A 20,977-nucleotide genomic window follows, 5' to 3' on the forward strand; every position below is an offset into this window, starting at 1 on the left:
AACCTGCACCATGTTCTATAGACTCCATATATATAGTTTATCATCATCACTTTAGTCCACAGTTGGAAGTAGACCTCTCGCTTAAATTTGCGTTGTCGTCCGACGACCTTGTCAATGTTCACCCTTATACATATTTAAACAATACAAAATAGAGTGATTTATATAAAAAATTAACTGTACAAAATATTTTATGACCTTTTATGTGCCAAAATGTACTTAAAGTACAAAAATCAGCTTAACTCAATAGTTATAGTGCTACCGAAACCGCTGTACCGCGTCTTAGTTATTTTGCTTAATCTATTTGTTCTTTTTCTACTTAGTGCTTTATTAACAACATTCATTTTCTATTCTGTTTGTCTTGTATTATCTATATATATTTACAACAATTAGGTATTACTTTGGTAAAAACAGAGAAACTCTAAAGGTGATTAAACATCGACATCATCTTAGTTTAAAAAAGAATATGATAACACATTACAATCAACAGTAACAATATAAAATGATAGCGATAATATAGCAGACGCTGAGTAATCAATTAATGCAATTTAGTACAACACGCGATGAACTAAATTTCATACGTACAGACAATCTCGCGTGTTCACACATATTCAACTTTTACCATTAGCAGCGACAAGTATAGTGTAAAGCTTATATCGGGGCACTTGTAAAAGAACCGATTTAATATACAATATATCGACGTTCATATCTACGTCTGCTATGTGCAAAATTTATGACTTTTATTTATTCAATACCATAGTTTTACTAACTAAACAAATTGCAATCTTTATTTGAATAAATAGTGTGAATAGTGATGTATTTCCCAGGAGTCAACGGGAAACTCGACTAGGGTCTATATTGGCGTGACAAAAAATATATCGGCTTTCCTTAGTGAAAAACTAAATTGTTGGTTCAGCAATCTATGTAGGCAGATAATATTAGGAGAATCGGAAAGTAATGTCGTTTCTGTCGAAATCTTTTGCAGAAAAACCGAATGATTTATACCGCTCCGGCATTAAATATTTGTATATTAGATGGCAAAAGGTTGTTGATAACGAAGGTGGATATATTGTTGATTAGAAATAAAAACTTGTTAAAATGTAATCGTGTGAATTAGACTTAAGAAAGCGACATTACTTTCCGGTCCCCCTAATATTTTAATACCGCAGCGATTGCCATTTGTTATAACTTGTACACCCCATATTCAGTACGTCAAAATTTTTTGTAGCTTTTGGGATACGGCATAAATGCAAAGGCCTTAATTACTAATGTAGATATCATACCATGAAAAAGTACCTCTAGGCCTAATTGATTATCGTAAGTGTGCAAACCTTTCGCAATATTTGAGTTCAATATACAATAGTTACCACTGATCTAAATAGACGAAACTATTTTTGATATATTTGTGGAGTCATTTCACGGATGTACTTTTTTTTGTCGTATTCAACAGATTCTGATGTTTTGGATACAGTTTTTCAAATACCAGCCTATATATGACAATACAACTTACAATAATTTTAATACTTTACATTGTTTGCGGGATTATATTTTGAAAATATTTCCCAAAACATGTCATGAGTGTTTCGTCGTTTCAGACCAATGATATCAATGGGAGATATAGCCAAGCAGCGTCCATCCATTCCAAACTTGTTTGAGTAGTAGTGGCGGCAATCTTTTATAATTAATACACAAAGTTACGACCTATGATCGCAAATCTCAGCCAACTACAGCTAGGCTACTACTGTTTAATATGCCGGTGTTTACTTAATACATAATTTTTCATGAATCGCTCCGTTTATTCCATTAATCACCCGTGTACTTGACGATGAATAAACCTAATCAATCTCAGCTCCCAACTATCCACTCAGTGGTAAAAAAGTAGGGCACGTTTTCGTATTAGATCCGACATGAAAGCTTATTGTACCGCTCATACCGCTAGCATAGTAAAGTATCATTTGTAATGATCTTTTGTATGAATGCACTGCATAGAGGGCTATTTGTTTAGCTTTGATGTTTTAGTGTAAAATTGTATGCTGTTTGTTATAATAAACAAACTTTCACAGTGTTTTTATTATATTATTTTATAATACAGCGAGTCAGTGATTATTATTAACATTGTAATTTTTTCGTATTTCTAAATTAACTTGCGTATTAGAGTCCGAAGACATTATTTATATTTTTAAATAGTCTTATTTGAAGTACGTTTTCATTATCATTTCAGCCGTAGGATGTCCATGTCCACTGTTGGACATTGGCCTCTCCCTTACATTTCCAATGGGCAAAGATGGACGCGACCTGCAACTAGCGTCTTCTTAATAAGGCCGTCCGTCTGTCCACCTTGTGAATATACGTAATGTGCGTTTGCCGATTCTTAAGTCGGTAATTAAGTCTTATAATCTGAAAAATTTAAAATGCCCCTAAGGTAGATACGACGTAATTTATTTTTAAACAAGCTAGGGTCACCAATTGAATTAAATTTTTCAAAAAAGTCTTTTAAATTTGAGATAAACCTTAACGTCCGCTGTTTAATTTTAAAGCATGCATGACTTACCAAATAATCGAAGCCGGCACTTAGTAGTATGTTCTCTGCAGTGGGGTGCCATTCGATGTATGCCACGCGACGCTTATGCCCGTGAAGCTCCACCAGCCAATCGGTCAGGTGCATGGAGAGCCCGCCGTCCGGAATGTGCCATAGTTTCACCTGCAATGAACATTTAACTTTTATATATTTTACTTTCCAACTTGTTACCTATAGAAATTTTCCTGATGTTGTGGATACGTTCGAATCGGAACATAAAGTTTCTAGTGTTCTAATTCTAAGCCGTGATCTCCTTACGTCCCAGTCACTCTACGGAGTGTCCGCCTAAACTTACCGGCCACCCAATACGACACCAGAGATTTCCACCAATATATTACTCATCACGATATTTGGAACCATAAGGCTTAATAAACTAGAAATTTGTATGGAATGTTATTTTAACCGATTACAGGTGAGCGAATTTTACAAAATTGTATCCGTAAATGAGGTTAACCTGTCAACTGCCTATGGACACATCTGTCCGAACTCCCCGGGTGTGTACGGGTCAGATCTACACGGAATAAGGCTACATTATATCGAATCACCCTAGAAACACAGTTCAAAATCGCTTGCTCTGGGTGTACTGCAGGCCACAGGATCATAAACAAAAACATTTCATTTATTATTCAAAAAAATTCGTTCCCGACACTGACAGGCTTCATGTTGCGGCAAACGAAGGGTTAAGGGGGCGTTCATTTTCGTTGAGAAAAATATCGGTCGGTTATAAATATCGTACTTAGTATAAATTAAAAAACCTTAAAAATTTAACATTTATGAGTGACACTAAACTAATTAAAATATTATACAAATAACTAATAAATGAATGCACCTATTGTTTATATGCACATCATTCAACCTTTACTGTTTGAATTGCTCTTTATCAAAGTGTTATAAATGACGATCACCTTTCACTATATTTGATATGTTATGGTAATCATAAGTAATTTCAACCTTATTATGGTAACAATAATCACATATTGTGTTTGTTATCTTATACTGAATACTCTGAGGTATAATGTCAGGTGATATACTCTAATATCACGTACACGTATTTATACGCCTGTATAATTTATACTATTATATATTGGTTACTGAAACTTTGAACTGTAGGTGGGCATGTTTCCCGGGGTACAGTCTCATATAATTCACATTTTGTGCTCTAATTATATAGCATTGCCACTGCTTACAAACAAGTTTCCAGAGGATGAGTAGTAGCATCCTCTGCGTACTATAATACCACAGTGAAATCGTCAACCGGCCTGCTCAGAGTTGCGATTATGATATATTTCCTGATATAAATATCTTTGAGAGAGTCCTATGTCTTACAGTGAGCGTCTATGGGCTGTAACAGCATTTAATTTTTTCAATTTATACTATTTTATATATATAAATATAATAAAACCGAAAATGAGGACATAGCACAAAAACACCGAATTTACTTTACATTTTTAGAAGGCCATTATTTTGCAACGGAAAATTTATTGCACTACCAACATACTTATCACAATAACCATTTCATATATTGTTTTTTATAGGGGCTAAGGGCACTAACATCTTTACTGTAAATAAGTTAAGGGTGGGTTCGCACGAGAAGCGTGACATGAGTCATTACTAAGTAATTTTAATCAGATTGATGAAACCACAAACGGATGCGAGTAAAATATTTACTACTATATCATCATTACAATTGTATGACGTTAACTGCCGGACAAAGGCATCCACCATTGATTTACAGTAAGACAGGTTGCAAGGTGACTTTCAGCAATTTTAAAACCACCTTGTGGATGGAAGTCCTACGCTACACCTACGAGTCCATGGTCTCCACACCACAACCGTAAAGCCCCGGCGGTCAAGTAATTGATAACTTGAAGTGGCAAACTTGCCAATTAGCTGAGCTATGTCGGTTACATGCGTATGTGTACGGATCTGCTGAATGCTGATTCGATCCTGTAAAGAATTCCTTGACATAGCCATCCCCATGGTTCTTTAAGCAACTATGAGCTTGCCAATAAACCCCGAAGTGAGAGACTACGCTATATTACAATTAATAGAATTATTACAAAAACATAGACAAAACTTACCGTGCAATCATCGGAGCAGGAAGCAATGATGTTGTCGTTGAATGGATTCCATTTGATGTCGAGCACCGGGCCCTTGTGGCCTGTCACGCGGCTTGCGTTGAAGTCTAAACGGCCAGTCTAAAGATAAAACATTATTAATAATTAAATTCACGCTTTTATCATAACATGCACACTAACATTTATACACTGTATATCGAGTTTAATTATCCATTTGATTAATTAACACTATTAAAAGACAGTTACATACGTCGATCGATTATGTGTATACATCCTTTCCTATTTATACGCAAAATTCCAAAAAAGATTTGATATGAATGATGTATTTAAGAACTCTGAAGACAATCTTACTCTACTTATTCCATTACAGAATTTTCATTTCATCAATAATATCTTATTCGCTGTCTCATATACAGAATGATTGGTTATAGATGTAAAACCTTTATAGTGGTGAACATGACGCACATTTACTATATGTTGTACCATATTAAATACCTATACAAAATAAATGATTCCAGAAATAATATATGACGTAATAATTATTTAGTGTGAAAAAACATTTTTAAAAATATATATATTTGTATCTGCAGATATAGTAAGAAGTTATTGGCCTGTTGCATTCCTGTAGAAAAAATAAACAGATGTTTATCCAGAGTGATAACTTTATGCCAGCAGTAAGGAAGGTTGGAAGAGACATTGCGTAGCGATAAAGTGAGCCGCGATTATTTTTATAAAACACGTTTAACTATTTATTTAATAAATATTCTTTATTGTATACGCTAGGGTACATTTCAATAGTTTCATAATTATATCCAAAAAAGTACAATAATGGGCGGTCTTATCACAAAAAGCAATCTCTTACAGACAACTATAGTATGGAAAAGGTAAAAGTACTAATAACAGGTAGTTAACTTGTACAAAACACATACATACGTATATAATATAAGTACTTATAATAAATAATGTATAACAAATTATAAATGTAATATAACAATAAATAAATATCTGAGTGATTTGGATTGCACTTGCCTCAGAAAGAATAAAGAAACAGGCAGAAAAAGAAATTAATTAACGGATAATTAATCATATAAGTTTAGTAAATAGTTCTTAACGTTATATATTTAACCATTAAGAAACAATTACTGGAAGTTTAAAAGTAATTTTATGTAAAAGTAACAAGCTTACACCAAAGCATTGCTAAAATATTCCGTATTTTTTTAAAGAATTTATGCGTCCTTCGCAGTACACGAGCGTAATTTGGTACGGACTATGAATATTTGCATAGTAAACTAAGTCAATTGTCCAATTCCACTTACGTGGGTGTATTACGCCGGGGAGCCGTGAATTATTTTATCAGTGATATAATATCCTATTGCCGTGTTGTTTTGAGCACTCAACTAGTTAATACATTTAGGTTTGTAACACAAGTGTAATATAATACAATATACATTTTTGTTTGGGTATTAAATAACATAACTATTTATTATAGTTCAAGATTTTTTTTTTGTTCCTTATACATTTATTTGATATTTGATGAATTGTAAGTCTCTGAAAAAAACCTATGTCCAGCAGTGGGCGTCTTACGGCTGAAATGATGATAGTAGATAATACAATTTCTTGTCTTTCACCTGGGTTTATATTTATGTCGATAATAAACTATTACTTCAATAATTAACAGATGCTTATGTATCATCTATCTGAGTTGATCTTAAATAAAAAAAAAAAACAAATTAATTTAATTTGTAGGTAGTAAAATGCGAGTAATAATAGATAGGAGAAACATCAGTTTGAATTGCATTCGACAGTATATGCATTCAAGTTCTTCATTGGTTCGTTTAATAAGACGATTTTTGTGTTTTATGTTCTCTGGTACTAAGTTATTAATCTCGATATTTTGAACGTAGTCGGTTGAGAAAACGCAGTAAAAATAAGAGGCAACAATATACACGCGCACATACGAATAACACATACAATACGAACGTATTATTAGCACGCATTTAATAACCAATCCTATTTATTAATTATAATGTAATTATTGTTATCTGTTACATTTGCTTGCATTAAGTTTTGTCACTTTTTTCAATAATGAAAGATAAATTCTAAAATATCATCTATGTTTAAGATTTATGAAAACAATATTAACTTTTTAATGACTATTAATCATTTTTAGCATCCTCAGACAATAGAAAAATAAATGTTATTACTTTAACTTTTGTATTTCAATCACTTGACAACCTTAGCTTAATGCGGTTTATCTCACATTACACACATGTTTGAACATTCTACCAAGCATGAAGGCTACGTCACATTATATACTACGAAGTTTGTTTGTTATGCGATAAAGCAAACTTCGTAAAGTGTAAAACATAAAAGATTATGATAATGCATCAGTGAATAGGCAATGACTGTAGGCCACTGTTTCTATTTTCCTAGAATTATCTATCGAAACCTCTGTACTGTGCTTTAGGTAAGCGCGGCAAAGTGGGAGCCAACAAAAATATAGCATGTGGGGTGACCCCCCCGTCTCGCCGAGCATACCTTAGGCACGGTACAGCGATTTCGGTTACTATATTGTTATTAACCTAGGTACAACTATTAAAATTGGAATAAATTATCATATTAATATTGAATGTATTATCTTATATAATATATTATATTGATTATATATATAAATTTACCATCTATGACGTTCTTTAAAGGAAAATGCTATAATGTAAACGCAACTGCAATACATGAAAATAGAGCATCGTTTTATACAGTGACATAATTTAAAATTGTTGGAAATTTAATTGATATAAATAAAAAATTGACACAACACAAAACACGGTAGCTGTCATAGAATACCGCGTACATACAAAAACATTGAATAAATGTTTAAAATATTTATGTCTTATTGTTTAAACAATGTTCAGACAATTGTAATTATTAATGCATGCTGTATTTATTACGTAACGAAACCAATTGCGAAATAGCTACAAACCATATAATTTGGAAAGAATGGGGCCTGCAATTGTATACGGCAGCGACGTTAAAAAAAAGTTGATAAGTGTAATTTTTGAGCAATTACGCCGAGAAATTACATCATAATGCGCGTTGCTCGACAACTACGATTACTCAAACTGTACTTTTAATTATTGTTTTTTTTTTGTTTATATATGAATATGTAATTTTATCAAAACCACTCATATATCGTTACATTCTAATATACAGAGTTAAGAGGTGTGACAGGAAATGAGCTAAACATTCACCTTTTTAAAACTTTTACACCTATAACGAATCAACCTATATAAAAGGTTATTTCTCATTTATCCAATTTCTTATTTTATGGGTTTATTGAAATTTCGACAATTATCAAATTACTAAAGTTCAATCTGCTTGATTTAATAGCTTTTTATACATGACATTAAACTTATTATTTTATATAGCAGCTGTTATTTTACCTTCTTGTTTATTCAAATGCTTTGTAGCACGTTTGATGTTAACTTCTGACATGTAGATGTCCAATACCCTCATTCGTGAGCGAGATACAACTAAAAGTTCGAAGTGTAGGTTACATATAGTTAATATATATAACTAGTTACAGTACCCGGCGATAAATATTGCACATCGACCTTTGGAAAGAGACAATCGGCTAATTTCTAGTTTAATCAAAAAAATATCGGACGCGATGTGTAAACATACATGTCATAATTTGTAAATAATATACAATAATATAATTTGCTTTAGTCGAACAAGTAGTTACAATTTAAAGTATTTTTTATCGTTTAAGTACGTGTTTTTCAGATTTCTAGTTTAATACCCTACATTTTAGTTATACATAAATATCATATATCTATAAAATCAATTTTAGATAACACTAACACCGCGCTCTTATCTATCGATAGGTTGGTATTGATAGATCCGTTAGAAAACATCGGAAAGTAGGCTATACTGAATAGAGATACTTGTAAATTACTGAAACAATAAATACAGCGAGATTTGTGAGAAGTATAAAATTTAAAATTGCTCGTGCGACCAAAGGCCGTTGGGGCTGAAAGATTCCTGAGTTGCAACCACGACCTGCTAGACGCCACGTGGGTAGGTCCCCGCCTACTGAGATGGAATGATGACATAGTTAGGGTCGCGAGAGTCGCTGGATGTGGACTGCGCAAGACTGGTCGTCGTGACTCTCTTTGGGAGAGGCATATGAGGCATATGCCTTGCAATGGGTGTCTACTAGCTGAAAAGAAGTTTTAAGTAGATAAATAAATAGCTTATTCATCAGTAATAATTTATCACCTTTTACAAAGTGTTCAATGTCAAATATGTTACATAAATTTGTTATTCTATTGGAATGTGTCAGACCAATAACTTCTAACAGTACCAGTCTGTAAGAACAAAGTAAAGAATAATTAATTTGATATTTTGTAATCCGAATTTTGAGAACGCTTATTTTTACTACATTATCATAACGTTATTATTTTTGAGCCCATTAAATTTTTGGGTGAGGTGTTCCATATGTTAAATGATAGGAAATGAGCTACCCATTCACCCATATAAAGCTTTAATTCAGTAAATTTAGCTTTAAACAATATTTGCATATTTTTAATTGCTTCATTGCAAACTTATAATACAGTAACTACTGAAAACTTCAATTAATCTTCTTCACAAAATCAGAAAAAAAAACTGTACGTGTTTCTCATTATATTTTAATAAATCCTTTACGTAAATCTAGTATTTCTTTCTTTATAATTACACTTTTTTATAATCTTGTTCCAGATAAATATGTTATTCAATGAACAAAATTGCGAATCGAATTATTACACAATTATAAAAGGTGCTAATAAAAGTAAAAAATGATAATAAAAGTACGAACTGTTCAATCCTAATGAAAAAAATGATGACCTAAATTTAAGTTTTGATGCCGTGTAAAAATTAAAACAATACACATGTATTACATATTAGTTCAGGCATTCTATTCAGTACTAACAAATTCCGCGAGTTTTTATATAACCACGCAATAACTGTATGTAATGCAATCGGACCGACAAATACGGCAATTTTTTTTATTAATAACTGAATAGCATACACAAAATTATTCAATCAGAGAACCAGGTTTATTTTTTATATATTCGATCCAAAGCTGTCGTAAGTTTTTATTAAATTGATCACCTTTTTCTGTTAATTTTGCTTTCTAGCTAACTCTCCTAGGCAACGAATAACAACTTTCACTTAATTCACACTAAATTAGTCTTTAATTGACATTAAATTAAACTCGTTATTCAATAGGTCATAAATAATAAAAAAATTCAATTTATGCCTGTCTTATATGGGCGTAACAGTCAATGGCTGTATCACGTGTTTTAAGTATTATGAGTTCGGTAGCAGCAAGAAGTAAATATTTATACAAACTACAGTAATATTTATGGTTATTAATTGTACGAATCCTTGTCATTTGACGCCATCATAATACGTATTTATGCTGCTACTTGGCAATACGTATAAGTATACTAGGCTTATATAAGTGCTTTATGATGGTTATAAATAAAATTGCTAAGGTTTTTTTTTAATAATAGCACAGTAACATCGCTATGGTTGTTTAAACAGTTAAACTTTCTGCCACCCTGACACCATATGAAGATAAAAAATAACCACCAAATGTTTTAAACAAAAAACTAGAAAATGGCTCAACTAACTTGTTCATTTCTTTTCATATTTTCGTTGAGGCACAAGGAAATTTCTTATGGAGAGAAAAAATAGAAATAATGCTAGGATTTTTTTTAAAAACATCACTTTTTCCGTACAAACGACAAATTTAATTAAGAAATCTGCCCCTAGCCGTCAAACAAAACGAAAAAATGGTGTGTCAGAATGTAATCGAACAAAAACAAAGACGTATTATATTTTAAATATGGCAATGTACGAAATAGAAAACTTAAATTTGTAAATGGCCATTAATTATAACAATATTAAAACTATAAATAATGTGATTACTCTGAAACGTTTTTTTTTTCTACAGGATTGTGACAAGTCTTAACAATAAGGTCAGTCAGTCTTCTTATAAAAATAAAGTATTAATATTCAATACTAAGGTTGTTCCTTCTTAAACTAGTGCATATTTATAAATTCCTATATATAATATATACTATCATATCATGCAATATTTGAACAACGAACGTCTATGTCATTTTTACATAAACTAGGTTAAATCAATATCGAATAACAAGAACGTTAACCCAATTCCACATTATTCCAGAGTTCATGGCTCGTATCGATCTCTTGTAGTACAGTATTGTCTAGAACATCTTACACGACCGAATTATTGTTGGCAAGGATTACAATGTTCAACTCCACTTTTGTGCTTCGCCTGGACTTACCATCATGGAACTTAGGATAAGATAAAATTAATTTATTCAACACTGGAATTTTTAACACAGCCCTTTTTATAATCATTTTATTTTTGACTTCACTCTGCTTCTCGTAATGTCATAGTTGTGGAGAAGAAATAGGAAGAAACTCCACCACAACAAAACTTTTAATAAATTTTAACAAAAAATATTAATTTAAAAAATATTACACACATACATTTTATCAGATATAGCCTTAATAAAATCAAAATAATGGAGCGGCATTATTGCCAAGAATTAATCTCATTTATATATTCGTTTATGTATATAAAATAATAAGCATTTTCCATCAATTTACCTTTAATATTCGTTTTTAAATTTGTTAATGGTGATCCAATAATGTTTTACGGAATTTTACTAAATAATCTGATTCTGTTTAGATAAATTGGAGACTTTTTGCAGTCGAAGCTTTGTTTAAGCTAGTTTTTCATAGTGCCTTGTAAACGCATACGTACTTCAGTTACTTCATCTTGATTTTTTGAAAGCTCTCTCGATAAGATAGTGTACAAAATTCGCTCAATATAAGTAGACGATGGATTAAAAACACAGTTTAACAGATTTTTACACAAACAGTTAAATTTTACATACGTCTTTGTCATTTGTTATAACTGCCATCTTAATTTTAATGCAATAGTACAAGCTTATTTATCCATATTACAACATCAGCTGATGAACGCCGACTGCAAGTCATAGGAGATCCGCAGAAGAAATAAAGTCACCGACGTAGCTCGAAGAATTGCTCGTTGAAGTTAAAGGCAGTGGGCGGGGCACAGCTGTTGGGTCGGTGACGTTCTCGAGTGTTGACCACGAGCAGGTAGACGGAGCGTAGGCGCGGGAAGTCGATCTTTGGGGAGACCTATATATCCATAAGAATTACTTACGTGATCCAAGGGCAGCACAAGGAACGCTCCGCCGCCCGCAACCTCAGTGACGATGGCCACGAACTTGGGGTTAACCGCACAGAAATTAGAATCGTGGGCATTCCTTGTTATTTTAATGTTATCATAACATCTCTCACGTTTGAATGAAACGCCGTACACATGGCGGAACTTTGAGCTTCTCACGCCTCGGAACCACACCTAAAATATAACAAACGGTATTTTTATGTTTATAATAAAGTAGCTTCACAATCAAAGATTATAAGACAGAGACCATAAGAAATAGATTTACCCCGAACACCCTACACATTCTAACGATAAGTATTTTTCCCTATACAATCTCAACAGGCTATATCATGCATTTATAATACAATATACTTTTATAATAGTAGTTAACATACTATTAACATCCTTTTTGAAAAAAAAAAGAGCAGACAAACTTTAATGTCATTGTAATTATGACAGTAGTCGACTACAGTCGGGCGTATATCGCACCTTAATCTTTAAAATTCCTTAGAGAATTATTCCTTTCATTTAGTTAACATCAGTAGTCATAACTTATGATATATATTTATATATAACTCATACTTTCGGCAGAGAATCCATAAATATTTAAGATTTGACGTATTATATCATATATCTTATTATTAATATCTTTCTATTTGCATGGTTTGTTTGGTGAAAGTATATAAAGGAATGATAAATAATAATCTTAGTAGATTTCTGATATTTTGTTACTATTAAATAAAAGTAATCGTATATTTATAAAGGCTTGTTAATATCCTTTGCCACAGCATAAACTATGAACATTGGCTATCTCTGCAAACGGTTTACGCTGCAGATATTATTCTGAAGCGCAACTATTATATTGGTCTTAATTAAACACCCGAAACAATGTCGAAGACAATTGTGCTCAATTATCTTGTTGTGTACTCAACTTTTTATTAAAAATTTGATATTTTAGCGCTATCCCAGAAAAAATATTCACATTTAATTTACAAAGATTGTAAATTATTTCATAACATTTTGATCAATATTAAATGTAAAAATGATATTTCGAAAATTTTACTCGATTTACGTCATACGATTTACCATCAAAAGCGTTTCTTTTTCACCTTGGCACCATAAGTAACAATTAAGTTTAAAACTTTTGTAACGATTTTCCTTTGCTTAGGTTAACATAATAAATCTACAACTAAAATGATTTCAAGCACTCACTAGCATGCTAGAACCAATTAGCGGTTGATGTTTACTTACCAGCCAGTGCGCATAAATAATATCACGGAAAAAATAAAAAATAAATCAAAAAGAATACCTGTGAATTAGTCATGACGGCGTCACTACAATTGTGCGAAATAAGGCATGCACTACATTACAGTCGCACTCCACAACTATGTGTAAACAGTCTGTGCATTTTAAAAAATAAAATCATGTACACTAGTAACACAAAAATCAGCGGCCCATAACATCACGAACTGTAAAAATAAACATAACACCGAAACTTTGAGTAAAGCAACAAACAAAAAATAATGAAGTGATACATACGAAATGTGGAAACGATTGATATAAAGATCACTACATAACAGACGACTGCGGTTAGCCGATTTCAAAGTGTAATTACGAGAATTATTATGACAACGGCAAAGGCGCACGAACGGAGCGGCAGACGAAAAAAAGTGAAAAGAGACATTACGAAGCTAGTGCAATCTGCGATGCTGGGAGAAATTTGAACTCATCGCGCTACGCTATAGACAGAATATCAATTAACAATCAACTGAAATAAAACAGCCTGTGATGTAAGCTTTTACGTAACCGCTACAAATTATTTACTTTCTAGATTGCGAGCATTTAGATATTATGCGAATACATAAATGAACGAGTGTTACACTTTGTACACTTCTCAAGCGAAAATTCATTAACACCTGTAGCATTCACTAGCATATATTAACACGATACCGGCGAATAAACACGCGTATTGCAGGATTTTTTCAAATCACAAAAAATCTATGAACGCTAGGTTATGCCATACATATCATCTTTATCTATTTTACTTTATTTGGACATTGAGAGTTGATTTACTCAATTTTAACACAGTTAATCTTTTTTCCCTTTATTATATAAAAACCCAAGTTATAGAGTGTTCTATATTTAAACTGGGCCACAAAACTCCAGATATTAATAAACATTTGAAGAGAAATAGATCTTTTTCTAATTGATGTCAAGAAACTCCTCTCATAAAAATATTTACATAAACTAACGTCTTTTCTATGTAAACAAAATTATAAGTTAATTATCGTCTCTATCTATTCGTAAAGCTTTTTCTAGGATCACTAATACCAAATTATTAAATTTATATATTGAGTATTTACAAAAATCATATTAAAAATTATATTGGAAATTCTACGTATCATTTTTATCGAAAATTTTTAGCAACTTGTTCAAGTGTAATGTCTTTAAGAGAATTTATAAGACAGCGTGATAAAATTGCTTATCGTGCTAGAATTTTATAACAAAATATGAAACATTTTTTTACATCTATGTCGGCTCGACATACAACCTCTCACTTTGTTACAACGATCTTCAATTAAAAAAGACAGACAAAGTTACATTTCTTTAGGCTTAGACACGTTAGGAAAGTAATGTTTAGATTCGACATACTTTATATTGTTTGAAATAGTGCGACGTGTGCAAAAGGACGTGTTCCAAACATCATATGGGCTATGGTAAATATAGATTAAACTATTAATACAGAATATCAATGGTTTAATCTGTATTGTGTAGTAGATGAAAAGGTTGTTACATGATCTTGCAAGCGTGCAAAAAATAGTAGATTTAAAACTCAACGTAACTACAAAAAGATCATAGCAAGATTAATGTGTGACAATCAAGCTTTCGCACGCTTTTATATCATTAATTTCGATGTGCGAAGCGTGTGATTTGTTTTTGTCGTGAACATTATTCTGTTTTAATGATCAAAATTTTAAAACAATGACTTTTTGATTGAATTCGACATTAACAACACGCATCACGATACGAAGCTGAAGAATTAGACAGAAATTATTTGCCGCATTACTATGTGTTTAAATTTTCGATTAAATTTGAAGGCCGATCAAAAGATGTCTGAATGCTTTCGGGATGTAGAGCTGGAGAAAGTTGCTGTAAGTTCCATGGACTGCATCTCGCATTAACTAATCCATTCAGCACTATCTCAATTCAAACCCAGTCTTTCTACCTGCCTACTATAATTTTTCGGTTAAATAGCAATGAAAGATGGCCAAAACCTTGATCAACAGATGGCTAGTGGGAAAGTCGAAGCTAAAAGTCAGAGACGTCGTAGATGGTCGAACCAAAGCTTCCACGGTACCGAAAAAAATAGTTGGCGTGGCATAATGTAGATAAAGGTTACTGCTCCGTGTGCAGGAGATCACGAATCTCGGGAATAAGGACAATAATACAAGGTAGAAAAGTTAGAAGATGTACAAGCTTATTGGGGTAACATAAAAAGTGAAAAAGAGTGAATTTGGTGAATTATAAAACATTAACATGTAAACTTTTTTGATGTTATATGCTACTATATTGCAAGGTGGATAGACGATCTCGTTTCGGTAGTATTCCATGACGCTGGATGAAGGCCGCACACATCTCTTAAAAGAAACCAATGGAAGAGGCCTATGTCCAGCAGTGGGCATCTAAAGGATGATGATGATGATTGCAAATTTAATTAGGAATTAACTTATTGCCAACATTAGACCAGTAACATTTTTTGCGCCATTTTTCTATATCGACGGCACATTTTTTAATGGATTTATTGAAACATGATGATGTACAACTGAAAGTATTTCACATATTACTAGTGATTTATTATAAGATTTGTCATCGATTCTGTCAGTGATGTTATCATAAACTACTAACAATAGAAATAGAAGACTGGACAGTGCAAACAAAATAAAATACGATACCCTAATCCGTTTATCATAAAAACATTTGCAAGGAATGCCTAATATGGATATTGTAAAGCGGATTACAATTTCATACAGTAAACATTATGAAATCTGCACAATAGTATAAAAGTGACTACACTCATTCAATATTAAGTAAAATTATATTTAAAAAAGTATTTTTACAAGTACTGAGTATTTAAAAAAATCGCTACTCCAGTAATCCTTCGTAAACCAGTAAAACTTCTTATTAAAAATGGTTATATCGATTTACCTATTTTAGGCTACGAAAGGTACATTAAACAAAAATTCCTCTAAAAAGTAGTCAATTCCTTAAAATTTGTTTGGAAGCGAAAAGTATTGACAACTTCAGCGGAAATTAATCTTATTGCATTAACTTAAATTGGATTTGCAATATTCGTAGTTTCGTTTCATTCAAGTTTTCGGTTGATGAGATATCATGACAAAGGCATCTTTTTTTCCGTTCACAATCTAATATTTCAGCAACAAAATCAATTAAGAAATAAACAAAAAGGACAAAATTTTTTTTGCAAAAAAATTGTAAACACCCTGTAATATTTTTGTTGAGGGAATCTGGAATAACTGATATCGACGCTGAGACTTAAATGTATTTTTAATATTGAGATTCCACCATTTTTACCTAACAATATTTTGCCGATAATTACGGACATTTATGTAAGAAAAAAACAATAAAAATGAAATAAAAAAGACTAATAGCATGCATACATTAATATAAAAATTGTTTGAAATAATAGAGAATAAAAATCATGTACGCTCTAGAAGCATTTATTACATTGAAATTGAAAAAAAAAACATTAATTTAATCCTGATGTTCACATATCCTCTATATTTTACCATATTAACATTATTATAATAAGTACATGTTTCTAATATTTTAAATGTGATTTAATGGAACTACTTGTCTAAAAAATTAATAGGTTGAAATTATTATTCAAATAAAATTCACATTATCGAAGTTTTTTTTTTAATTTATATTGAATACTTAGATACAAGCTTAAATTTAGCTTAACCGATAGCTTGAACCGATTCTATTTTGGCTGATGTTCTACATTATTTAGGTGAGGTTACTCTGATTTGTAAATTATTTATCTCTATTATGCCAAAAAAGACTACAGATTTGACTATAAAATAAATGTAAATTACATAAAATATTTTTGGTTGTAATAAACATTATTTTTAATCTTCTTAATGATAAAAGGGATATACTTCAACTATTCACATTACATCAAGGCATAAAATATGTATACAAAACTTTTTATGTAACTAGAATTCAAATAATATTTGGTTTCAAAAAATTTCAAAGAAAAATATCTAATATTGTTGATAAGTAGACAGGCATGTTCCACAACACCTGCTTATTGCCTCCACACTTATGTATGTAATATAACAAGTTTGCTTTGTAACAACACCACAGGCAAAAGCTTATGACTTCATCCTTCTCACACATATTCTAAGGATAAGACAGACAATATTTGCTATATTGGAATATTCTAAGTTTACCTTTAAAACCAACAAAAATCTAAGGCTAAGTGATTTTAATTTTGTTTATTTTGGTATTTGCTTTTATAGCTTGTCTAGGTTAAATGTGGCAAATCAATGGAGGTATTTAACAATAACTTTTTTATAATAACTTTGAGATTATAGTAACTTGATTACACCCAGGCTAATTGTCACCAGGCTGGTACACCAAACCTCCACAATCTTAAGTGGGCACTGTAGACTGATCAGTGCCAAAGATTTCATGAGGGGATGACTCTTTAGTATTCTCACTGTTTATATCTGATATTAATAGATGGAGTTTTAGGTATCAATATGTCCATTGAATTATATTAAAATTAATATTACACTTTTACAATTTCACAATTATCTTTTTTTTATTTATCGATAATCAAACATTAGAAATAGACTAATAAATATTATGATGTATTAGGATCTATAAATATAAGAATATGTTAGCAACATTCTTCCTAAATCAGTAAATTTATAAAGCTACTCAAAACTAATTTATACACTAAGATGTACATAATTGTAGATTTAAAATGAAAAATAATATAAGTATTATATGCATTTCAATAATTCCAGGGGTAATCTACATTTATCACATTCTTTTGTTTTTATAAGTATCTTAATAACAAAATGGATATTCTTTTCAGCACATACACCCCCAATGGGTGCGGCTGAGGCCAAAAGTAGACTCCAGAGGTTTTTATAGAGATGGTATTGGGTTAAAAGACATATGGGTTATATATTTGGAAATACCTAGTATTTAATATTGTGGAAAAAAAAACCAATTTATAACAATATATTAAAATACCTTGTTATTATAGAATAAAGAGACAATGACTTAATTTTTATTTGCAACTATTTCCAGATAATGATGCCCCTTATGTAATATATAATTTTTATAATAAAGTAAAAGAATTAAACTCATGCCAAGCCCATTTTCTAATTGCGCTTATGGGGCATGGGCCCCACATTCGGAATCAATCAATTCTAAAGTATGATGGAGTTATACTACATTTCAGATAGTAATCTTGATACATTTTTACGAGCTAACACTTACATCACAGAACAATTATTAGGCACCTAGTTTAAAATATTTTCATAGAAAAATATTATTGTTTTTATTTCAGTAACAATAATATTAGTTTTTTTACTACTACTAACATTATATTACTTAAATATAATATTGTGAATTATGCAAATAAATTTATACAATATTTACTGGCCAGAGATAAACTACACTCTTTAAATCTCACTTTTGTGTAAAAAAAAGGACCTGTTTATATTGAGTGTCAACAGTTGATATCAAAAGTAATGTTACTTTTGCACATGGCTACAAAGTGTGCGACTAACAAATTTGATTTTTTTAATAGAACACAAAAATTAATTCACAGTCAATTTGTAGGTTTATAACATTAATAATTTTTTATGTATTGTGTCTAGGTTTGCTAACCACAGCATTAGTCTTTTTTCTCAAATCTCCACAACATCTACAACTTTTCTACTCAATATCTTTGGACACACCCTGATACAAAAATTGTTCAATTTCATTTCAGTTAGGAGCTTTATTATTTTGCAATTTAGGGTAAATTGTAGGGCAATATTTTAGTCATGGTAAATTTTCGCAAAACTACCAGTTGAGCTGAATTATGTCGTGGGGTTTTTTTGGCGATGGAAGCACACCAGTTAACACCAACAAAAATGCATAATTACTGATTTCATTCACTGTATAAATTATATATTTAATAATATTAATTCTGTCCGGCAAATACTGCATAATTTTAAATCGGAAAAAAAAATAAAAATAAGTTTAAAGTACTATCGCATATAAACGTAACAGCATGTGAATATTATAGTAATCAATAAAATTTTCACGCATGTCGAAAAATAATAATTGTCGAAGAATTATATACATTTTGTGCTGTTATCGAACTTACCTTTGCGGCAGGTTTATTACATGCTCTCACATCTACAAGCGCACTGTTCTTTGCGGGACTCTTCTCTATTATGTTTATATCTAAGCAGTTAATTTCTCTTATCGTTTCATCTTTAACAGGAGGCATATCCTTTATCTCTGTAAGGATTAAACAGATGTATATTCTCTTTCTTAATTATCAATAATTCAATGATTTAATATATTAAAGTAGATAGTAAAAAGAAATAAATTCAGAATAAATAGAGAAACGGCAAATCTGTACTACTGTAAAAATCGAATGAAAACCACTTCATGTATGATACAGACTAAAAATAACCAGCGTCAGATATTTCATACGTGTGGATGACTTAAAAGCTATTTTTGTTGCTTCTGTGGCTACGTCAATTTTTTAAAATAACGTTATTATTGAATTTAATAAATTGAATTTTAGACTGTATTAAAAAAAAACTTGTTATATATACCTACACTTATTAAAAAAAAGCAAAATGTAAAAAAAAAATTAAACTTATTCACTATCGTTGACTACAGCAATACAGATCTATAACAAAGAACTTTTACCAGCGAATATAGTATAATAATCTTTATTTAAACATTAAACATTAAAGAAAATAAATATGAGATGTATATTCTGTTATTTCTCATGACACAAAGGCTATTCATCCGATGAGTTTTTTTTAAAATAATATCTTTGAATGTTACTGTGTGTAGAAAAACAAAATACATTTTGAATAGTTTGTTACACTATTTTAAAATTAGCAGAACTTTTGTCAATGTAATTGTTGTTTTTATTTTTATTTTCAAAGATTACAATGATCAGACATTTTTCTACAACGTTGTAATATGTGCAGATAAACAAGTATAGGATTATAGCAATAAATAATATTCGATAACATTAATAAGGAAAACTTGTGCTTATGATAGAATCCAATTTAAACATTTAGATTGTTTTTTAGAAAAAGGTAGGAGCAATTAATATAGAAAAAATTGTTATGCATTTTTCTTTTTGATTTATTTAACGATTGCATATATATTATCAACTTAAAATATGTGAAATTAATGCATATTAACTTTACCTAAATTTTTTTATTCATTTAATATAAACATTTTCCGTTCTTTTGTATTTAAAACCTATTTTAACTAAAAATAGCAAAATTGCGCTATTTTAATCGCCAGCAGCTTTTTTCATAGCCCTAATTTTGTTTAAAGGTGAATTGCAAGTATGCATCTGTAGAATATTTTATACTGCTATTAATAAATTCTTGATTTAGCAGGTATAATTTGTTATATGTGCACTAGTACAAATTTAGTCACAGTAGTTAGTCAAACGATGTCCATTTAATAAATAAAATATATCGATGTTTTTGCGATGCACCATAGAATCGAAAAGTGTTCATCTATATTTTTCTAAAGAAATTCGAAAACAGCTAAAACATATAAGAGGAAAATATGAAATTAAAAAATGGGACATAGTCTAAAAGCTGGCATCTCCAAGTTGATTTGCCTACATTTATCGATACCACCACACATTATCGTACAATGTTGTCACGCTATTCAGACGGATATTCGAGCCCTGGGTCCGATGAAAGCTGTAAAAGCTTGAAAGGCTTGCATCTTCCAATAACAACTGAATAAGGTTATAAA

At 30.9% G+C, this 20,977-nt stretch overlaps 1 protein-coding gene across 2 annotated transcripts in view; it reads right to left on the minus strand.

Annotated features, from left to right (window-relative positions):
- Positions 1 to 19,610, minus strand: part of LOC137931595 (coronin-2B-like) — a 30,821-nt gene extending 11,211 nt beyond the window's left edge. The window contains exons 1-5 of one of the 2 annotated variants that reach the window (XM_068775038.1): positions 19,338 to 19,427; positions 13,233 to 13,392; positions 11,921 to 12,118; positions 4,657 to 4,773; positions 2,549 to 2,698 (exon numbers count right to left, since the gene is read on the minus strand). In XM_068775038.1, coding sequence (XP_068631139.1) covers positions 2,549 to 2,698; positions 4,657 to 4,773; positions 11,921 to 12,118; positions 13,233 to 13,247 — 480 coding nt within the window. In that variant the 5' untranslated portion in view covers positions 13,248 to 13,392; positions 19,338 to 19,427. Of the gene's footprint in view, positions 1 to 2,548; positions 2,699 to 4,656; positions 4,774 to 11,920; positions 12,119 to 13,232; positions 13,393 to 19,337 lie in introns of both variants that reach the window. The other variant, XM_068775037.1, reaches the window with a different exon arrangement.
- Between the last annotated feature and the right edge of the window lie 1,367 nt (positions 19,611 to 20,977).

Source organism: Battus philenor, unplaced genomic scaffold (assembly GCF_028537555.1).
Source record: "Battus philenor isolate CCGP_79_NKW_IND1 unplaced genomic scaffold, ilBatPhil1.0.hap1 SCAF_8, whole genome shotgun sequence".
Lineage (NCBI taxonomy): Eukaryota > Metazoa > Arthropoda > Insecta > Lepidoptera > Papilionidae > Battus > Battus philenor.